Source organism: Chelonoidis abingdonii, chromosome 3 (assembly GCF_003597395.2).
Source record: "Chelonoidis abingdonii isolate Lonesome George chromosome 3, CheloAbing_2.0, whole genome shotgun sequence".
Taxonomy (NCBI): Eukaryota; Metazoa; Chordata; order Testudines; family Testudinidae; genus Chelonoidis; species Chelonoidis abingdonii.
In genome coordinates this window covers 33278835-33287868 of record NC_133771.1, presented here as the reverse complement: position 1 = coordinate 33287868, position 9034 = coordinate 33278835, and the positions used below count along the sequence as shown (strand labels likewise).

At 38.6% G+C, this 9034-nt stretch overlaps 1 protein-coding gene across 2 annotated transcripts in view; it reads right to left on the bottom strand.

Moving 5' to 3' along the window:
* The window catches only part of MBOAT2 (membrane bound glycerophospholipid O-acyltransferase 2), a 240890-nt gene that overhangs the window by 74882 nt on the left and 156974 nt on the right, over positions 1–9034 (bottom strand). The window contains exon 5 of one of the 2 annotated variants that reach the window (XM_032795186.2): positions 7449–7504. The exons of the other annotated variant lie outside the window; for it this stretch is intronic. Coding sequence (XP_032651077.1) covers positions 7449–7504 — 56 coding nt within the window. The remainder of the gene's footprint in view (positions 1–7448; positions 7505–9034) is intronic. 2 annotated transcript variants of the gene reach the window in all.

Genomic DNA, 9034 nt, shown 5'->3' with positions numbered 1-9034 from the left:
TACATTGTTTTATTATAAGTTTATATATTATTATGGTGTTTAATATATATGTATAATAGTTTTATTGGATTTATTTATATCATATATTATTATAGTTTATATTTTATTTTAATATAAATATTTTATATATTTTTTATATAATTAAATTTTATTTATTTTTTTTTTTTTTCTATTTTTTTCTTTTTTTTCTTATTTTTGTTTTTTGTTAAGTATATATTTTATTATTTTTTAACTTTTTATATAATATTAAGTTTATTATTTTATTAATTTTTAATCTCTTGTTTTTTACTCTTTTTATACTTTTATATTCTTATTTTTTATTTTAAAATTATTATATCTTTCTTATTTTTTAAATCTATTTTTCTTTTTTATTATTATTATATTATAAATTCTTTATTATTATGGGTAATTATTTATATTCGTTTTTTTATTATTTTTTTTTATATATTTATATGTTTAGATTTTTTACTTATTAATTTTTATTATACTACATGTATTTTTGTATTTTACTTTATTTTATGTATCATTTTTTTTTTCTTATTTATTTTTTTTTTTACTTTTTTATTTAATGTATATTTTTTTTTATTATTGCTTAATCGAATTATATGTGTTTATTTTTTAATTATTTTTACACTCTTTATTCTGCTTAACTTCAAATCTTCTCCTTATTCTAATTTGACGCCTACCTAACTTATATAAATGGGGTTGATCTATACTCCCACTCGACTGATATAATCTATAATTAATTATATATTTGTTATATTTATATATTCTTTACCCTACCCTCAATGCTTTATAGGGTTTTCTCAATTCTCATCTTCTCTCCTATATATTTTTTTATATTCTACTTTTATTTAATCTATAATCCTTAGATCTTTGTTATTAATTTTTATATGCATATCTTCTATCTTATCTTATTTTTTGTCTTTTAATTTTATTTATTTTATTATTTTATATTTTTTTAATACAATAAATATATAATATAAAAAATTAATTTTGTTTTTATGTTATGTTATTTTTTTTTAAACTTATTTTTATATTTTATTTTTACTTGTTAATATTTTTCTTATTATGTTATTTAATTATATATTTTTTTATCTTATCTGTAATATTATTTATTGTTTTTTTATATATTATTTCTGATTTGTCTCTGTTTTTATTATTGTTATTTTTATATTAATTTTATATAATTTTTATTTTATTTATTATTATTCTAGTTTTTTTAATTTTCTTATTTATTTTTATTTTTTGATTATATTATTTTCTTGTTTTTTTACTATAAATTTTTTTCTTATTTTTATTATCTTTTTATGTATATTATTTAATATTTTTTAGATTATTAGATATATTTTATGTTATTCTTTTTTTTTTTTATATTATTAATAGTCTTTTATTAATTATTTTTATTTTTAATTTTATTATTTGTGTTTTCTATGTGCTGTTTTATTCTTTTCTTTATTTATATATATATTTTATATTTTTTATTGTTCTCTTTCTTCTTACTATTTTTAATTTATAAATTTAATTTATACCTTTTTTTTTTTTTATTTTTTTTCTTGCTTATTAATTTATTTTATATAACTATTTTTTTATTTTTATTTTTATTACTTGTTTTGTTTTTTTTTTATTATTATTCTGTTATATATTTTATAATTAATTTATATATTATATTTTATATTTTCTTTTTCCTATTATTTGGTATTTTACATTGTATTTATTTTTATAATTTCTTTTTATTTTATAACATTATATTGGTTTTTTATTCTCTTATTCTATTTGATAGTTATTTAGTACCTTATTTTTTATATAATATAAAGAATGCTGCCTCTGGTTAATTGTTGCCCGTTTTTTGCCTTTTCCACAAGCGACCTTAATGTCTCGGCTGCCCTGTTAAATCAACAGCGGTCCCAAAGACTCCAAAACCTGCGGAGAGAAGCCGCACAAAAAGCAAAAGACGAAACACCTGCTGAAAAGCCAGTTTATGGATCACTCTTGTAAGAGAGAAAATAAAAAAAACATGCCAGGACTGGAGGGAAAGGGGGGGGGGGAGGAAAGACAGGAATCCGCCAACTACAGAAACGCAAGCAGGCCAATGGTAAAGAAAAGTTCACAAGCAGCTGAATAAAGCATCCTGCAGGCGCACAAACACAAGCGGACTCTATCCCAGGGGCTCGTACCCATTGCAGGCAGAGCACTTCGCTGGCCGAGCCCCCCTCTCCCAATCCCAAAGCTCTCTACCCTTGTGCCCATGTCAGCTCAAACCTTTCCCGGAATCCAGGTTTCTTAGCTCACCCGCTGCCTCCAACACCTTGTACGGGTTTACCAACCAGCCCTGCGGAGTAAACTACGACCCTTACCTCGCACTTCTAACCCATCACATGCAGTATAGCCATCCGAAGTGCAGCAATCATTACACAGCACTCCAGACAGGACATATTTCAAAACCTGTGCACTGTACAGTTCCTCACCACCACCCCCCTGCTTGTTTAGGGTTTCCCAAATGATTCAGATGTCTGGTCAGAAGTGTATTATTTTCTTGTTTCAAATAAATGAATTCTTGAGCTCGGTTGAACAGTCTTTATTAATTGCAGCAGGAGATAAAGTCAAAGATTACCTTAGCCCAGGGGAAAAGAGAAGAAGAGGAAGAAGAAAACAGGCACTTGCAAATCAGCTATAGCACAACACAGATTTCACTATACTAAACATTTTTGTAACATGCACTCATTCTCAGTTGCAAGGCACCAAACATTTACTGTTGGTTTTCAAGCCTTCAAAATTCCTCCCTCAAGGCATCCCTAATCCTTGAGCCCCTGTTTGCTGGGCTTCTCTAGTGCCTGCGGGGCAATCTGTCTGTGCAAATGCAGCCTCAGGTGTGACCTCGTAGGCCACATTTACCTGACTGAATGGGGGGTTCAATGACTTCCCTTCACCAATATTTATGGATGCGGGTACAAACACATGGGAAAAAAACATATAACCGCAGGTGAATTGCTGCTTTCCCCAAGTCTAGGCTTCCAGTACAAGATGAGTCGCCAGTGCCTTTTAAACGGCCCAATAAGCCACACTCCCAGGTCATTCCGCGCACCGGCTCAAGCCTCTGGTACGTTGAACCGGTTCCTATGCTCCTGTCAAAGCTTCCCTTGTATATGGTTTCGATGAAGCCAAACGCAAATTTATCGGGTTAAGCGGAGTCTCCAAGATCACAATCGGATTTTCAACGGCCCCTACTGTGATCTTCCAGTCTGGGAGAAAAAAAAAAAAAGTTACTGCCTGCAGCTTCCGGGAAACAGGCCACTGTATCGTTACGAAAGATGCCGTGCATCATGCACACGCTTTCATGCCAGCCGGTGTTATAGCAATGAAATGCCCACGTTTATCCACAAGCGCCTGCGAGAAACCATAGACAAGAATGTACCCTTTCTGATTAACGTATTCAGATGCCTAGGGAGGGGGTGGTTGCCAGAATAGGAAATAGGCGCCCAATTCTATTCGGCCCTCCACAGTTTAGGGAAATCAATTTGTGCGAACGCCATCCACAATGGTCCTGGGCACGGTTCCAGAGTCATGGTTCTTGCTTAAGCAGGAATGCAATTAATGGCCCTCCCTGCAAACTTGTCATTCAAAAACGATCCCCAAACAGTCGATTTCCCACTTCAAACTGGTTCCCACGATCGCGGTAGCTGTCATGGAGTTGCCAGCTCCAGACTGGCAAATAGCACCGCTTTCTGTCAGCCGGCACAGCGCGCAGCTTCTTCTATCTCGTGTCCTTGAGCCATCGGGGGGGGCGGAGGCTCAAGCACAAGTCCCTGGAAAGTTCGATTTTTCTCTCCGAAAAAAAAGTTCTGCAGCCACTGCTCGTTCATCCCAGGAGAACATTCCATGACGATGTTAGTATACCCACTCAGTGCTTTGTTTCAGGCCCCACAAGCCAGCGAACATCACCGGTGCTGAGCATTGTCAGGATAGTGGGATGCCCAACAAGCAATGTCCGTGTCGTTATCGGCCTCAGGCGACGTCGCTATCCATTGGCTCCTCATCACTTTGAGAGCTGTAAGGAAAAATAGCACTCAACTGCCAAAACATTGATGTGCTGGCAGAGACTCCAGTCAGCATATTCCTGTAGCGCAGTTCCGGGCTGCATTTCCCACAGAGAAGAGAATCGTGTTTGGCTAACAGATAAAACGGGTGGTGGAGCGTCACAATGGCACAAACATGGAACAGAAAAACAGTTGACTGATAGGAATGTGAAGCGCTGCAGCCGGCGGCATTGGGAACAGGAAGCAGAAAGGCAACCACACCTTCTCGTCCCCTTCCACAACCCACAGCGCCCAAAAGGGACGAGCGGTGCTCTGTGGGATAGCTGCCATAAATGCACACTCCCAACACCGCTGCAAAATGACTGCCAAATAGTGGCACGACTGCAGCGCGTGGGTAGCTGCAGTGTGGCCAACCACTCCAGCGCTTTTCCCTACACAGCTGTCCGAAGACAAGCTGTAACTCCCACCGCTGCACCGTGTAGCCAAGCCTAGATGAGACTTTTGTAAGTGAAATAGTCATTAGTCTGACAGCAGTTAGGACTACCTGAGTGAATGGTGAGGGCAAAGTCTTGTGCTTTTGCACTGAAGGCTATAAATACAGAATCTCACTAGAGATAGGCACCTTACGTCAGTTTTATTGTTCATTTCTTTCCTCTCCTCCTACATTGTCAACATTAAGCTGGTGTTCAAAAAAATATGACTGCAGGATACTTGTGGAGGAAAGTAGAGGCCTATCCTTATGGCATGTGAGAGAAAAGAGACATGGCAAAATCTAGGGGGTTTAGAAGCCAATAACTTTAATTCAAAAAATGAAAAATAAATTAAAATGTTTCGCCCAGGGAAGGGGAGAAACAGAGACTGGAGGGACACCTTTTATTTATAGACAGATTTGCTGAAAAAAATCTGACATAATTTCGCAATAAAGCGGACCTCATTTTTATTTTACAAACAATATGCATTTTATTTAAAAAAATGGTCTTTCACTGGACGGAGTTTCATGAGAATATTACATCACATTTTTCTTTATGATGAACGTCCCCTAAGGAGGCAGGGAAACAATCAACAGCGCCTTATTCAAGCATACATTTTAGCTGCTACCAAACAAGTATATAATGCACAACAGCTGTAAATAACAGAGTTGTACTGCCACAATTTAATCAGTTCATTTTAAAACGGTTTTTAAGAGAGTGGATTGGAAAGTTTTCTCTAAAACTTGTTTCAATTGCAACAGTAGTTTTTTCTTAAAACCTGTTTCAGTGGGGGGAAAGATTAGTTTTACCCCAGCCACTTGTTGGTTATACTCCCAGAAAGTCATCCTTTCATAATTCATCTTGTCTCTAAGCATTTTTAAATGTGTTGTATTTTTAACAAGTAGTTTTTGAGTGGATAGGCACATTGGTCAGTGTTTTTCATGGTGCACTATCATTCTTACTTCTTCAAAGTGACAAGAAATCAAACTAGCTCCAATTAAATACCTGTATCAATCATTATTCTTCGTTTCCCCCTTTTAAGAATCACTTCTATATATTGTCACACCAGCTGGGACAATACTTCACTCCTGTCTTCATAGTGACTCATTAGACTCATAGGGTCAGAATATGGGACGTATGATCCATCACTAGATCTGACCTCCTCACAGGCAGGCCACACAAAAACTGGCCCATAACACATTTTATAACAACCACCGAACCCGATGACTGAGTTATTTGAATGCCTGCCAAATGTGAGATTTGAGGACCCTCAAAAGCTGCAGGGAATCCACAGCAAGCGACCAATGCCCCCCACTGCTAATGCAGCTAGGAAGGCGGGAAAAACGAAAACTCCAGGGCCGCCTGGCATCGCGCCCTGGAGGGGGAAAATTCCTTCCCGACCCCAAATATGTCGCGATCAGACTAAACCACTGAGCCATGTGGCAGACTCACCAGGCCACGCACAAGCAAAGAAGAAATTTCTCTTGCAGTGTAACTCAGTTTCCATCCCATCCAAACATCCCCTCACAGACCATGAGCAGACTTATCTGCCGATTATTCCCAAATCAAATTGCCCCAAAATTAAACTATTCCCATCATGAACATCCCCTCATATAACTTATCACGCTTAGTCTTTTTTAAAGCAGATAAGGTCTTTTTTGCCCCACTACTTTCCCTTCGGGAAGGCCGTTCCAGAAAACTGCCACTCCTAATCGGTTGGGGAGGAACCTTCGTCTAATTTCAAGTTTCTAAAACTTCTAAATATCCAGGTTTGTGTACCCATTCGTGGCCGTGCCTACATTAGTACTAAACGTAAAAATTAATTTTCCTCATCCTCACCTAACGTTTAATCCCCTGATTATATTTATATAGGGCAGCTAACTTCCCCGGAGCCTTTCTTTTGGCCAGCTCTAAACAAAGCGAAGCTCTTTGAGTACTTCTTTCATTGAAGGCAGGAGTTTTCCATTTCCCGGATCATCTAAGCTAGTCTAGGCCGTCTCTGAACCTGTTCCAGTTTGAATTCATCCTTCTTAAACATGGGACACCAGAACTGCACACAATATTCCAGGTGGGGTCTCACCAGCGCCGTATATAACGGCACTAACACCTCCTTCTCCTTGCTGGAAATACCTCGCCTGATGCATCCTAAAACCGCATTTGGTTTTTTAACAGCCATATCACGTTGGCGGCTCATAGTCATCCTGCTATCAACCAATACCCCAAGGTCCTTCTCCTCCTCCGTCGTTTCCAATTGATGCGTCAACTTTTCTCTAGCCACTTAAGACATATACATACACAACTATGAAGCCTCTTTGTTCATGCCTAAACTTGCTTGTAATATACAATTGACATATTATAGTTCTGTTCATATTATATCCAATAAAAATTAAAATTCACAGAGTCTTATACAAGATTATTAAACATAGCACGGAACAAAATTAGGAAAAGAAGAAACGATTGACTTTCTTCTCTACTTACTCCCTTTTTAGTAAAAGTGGTATTTATGTCATGTAAAGTCACAGCAACTAATGCCTGTTCTACCAATTTGTGAATGCAGTGCTGATCTCTGAATTTGGAGATTCTGTTTTGCTAACTCATTAGAGATCCATGCCCCAGCCCAAAAGAGGGCAGAGGATGCCAGGCCAATCTTTTGGTGATGTGGTATCTTCTGAACAATAAGACTTGTTTTCAGAGCTTGCATTCTGTGCAAGCTACCATGGTTTTTGCTGAATTGGTCCCTTATCAAATATTTAAAGAACCAACAATTGAGATACCAAAACAAATTTCTCCCACCAGGCCCTCCCGCCCCCAAATGTGTAGTGGGATAATAAAATTCACAGCACAAATCTGTAGTTTAATTTTCTGAATTAAACTGAAGGGAAATTATAAAAAATACACTGTGAAGAATTAAAGTTAAAGAATGCAGTTCAAAAAGTCTTACCATCATGAATCTCATAAGCCAGACTAGTGATCTTCTGTGTAATTATCATCATTGGGCTGTTACAAGGGAAAAAATAAAGATATTTTAAATAAGAATATCCATGTTTTAATTTCACATTTAAAATTGGGAATAGGTTAAACTAGCAATTCCCACTGGAAGAGGACAAAATGTCTAACCGCTGGAGCTTAGATCTTGGTCTTATGTTTACACAATGAGTAGAAAATATTCGTTACATACAGCAGGTCAGTCCACCAAAGAGCCAAGATCTAGAACTGTCCAGGAGTTAAGCAGTTTGGTAAAGCAATGCATATATTTTGCTGAATTGGGTCCTAAATGTTTAAATAAATAAGAGAAAATTTCCAGAAATTTAACTGAAGAAAATATAAATTCTTGGGGGGTGGGTGGGTTTATTTATTTTAAGGGGGAGGAGTAAGTGGCGAAAGGCACAGAAAAGACGGTTACTCACCTTTGTAACTGTTGTTCTTCGAGATGTGTTGCTCATATCCATTCCAGTTAGGTGTGCGCGCGCCGCGTGCACGTTCGTCGGAAGACTTTTTACCCTAGCAACACTCGGCGGGTCAGCTGGGTGCCCCCTAGAGTGGCGCCGCTATGGCACCGGATATATACCCCAGCCGACCCAGCCACCCTTCAGTTCCTTCTTGCCGGCTACTCTGACAGTGGGGAAGGAGGGTGGTTGCTCACTCCTGTACTGTGTTCAATGAAGACAGTCTTCCAGTGGCCCCATTACATGCCAGAAGGTCTCCGAACTTATGCAGTGCTTACGGTGGACCCACCGTATACTACTCCCAACTAAGACAAGTCACAGTTGCGACCTCATCCCGGCGTCCTGTCCCTAAGGTAGTGTCGGCCTTTGGTGAAAGACCCCAGAATACGTCCATAATGATGACCATAACCAGGACATTTCTTTCCCTCATCCCGTCTCTCCAAGCCGATCACTCCTTCTCGAGCCGGGAAGCAAAGCAGTTACCAGCCCTTAGATGTCCATAGGTGCGCTCTGCAATCTTTAGGTTGGAGCGGACAAAGCCTCCTTCCGGAAATCCCCCGTCCCCAGCTGTCGTGCAGTCACTGAAACGGATGAAAGTTCTACCAGTCTCCTCCAGAGTATCTCCTCCTTGCTTCCTCTTGGTAACAGCGTGCATACGCACATCTATGACCTGGCTCATGTCCCTCGTCATCGTCACTGGCGCATGTCACCAAGCTCAGGCTCAAAATTTCAGCCGCCTTCTCCCCTGCTTGGCCCACATGCCTATCCTAGGAGATATGTCTCGCGCAGCGACCTGGTCCATCGGTCCAACACTTTGCTTCGCACTAATTTGCTCTGGTCCAAAGTCACGAAGAATCGAATGCAGCCTTTGTGCGCAGCGGTTTTTCTGCACGCTGCACATCTCACCTCACCTCCCGACTCCGCCCCTAGGTAAGGCTTGGAATCACGCTACTGGAAATGGATCTGAAGCCATCACTCGAGAGAAGAAAAAATGAACGGTAACTCCGTTCACCGCTTTGTTTGACTTGTTTGTTCTCGAGATGTGTTGCTCGATATTTCCATTCCAGAAACCCGACCCTCG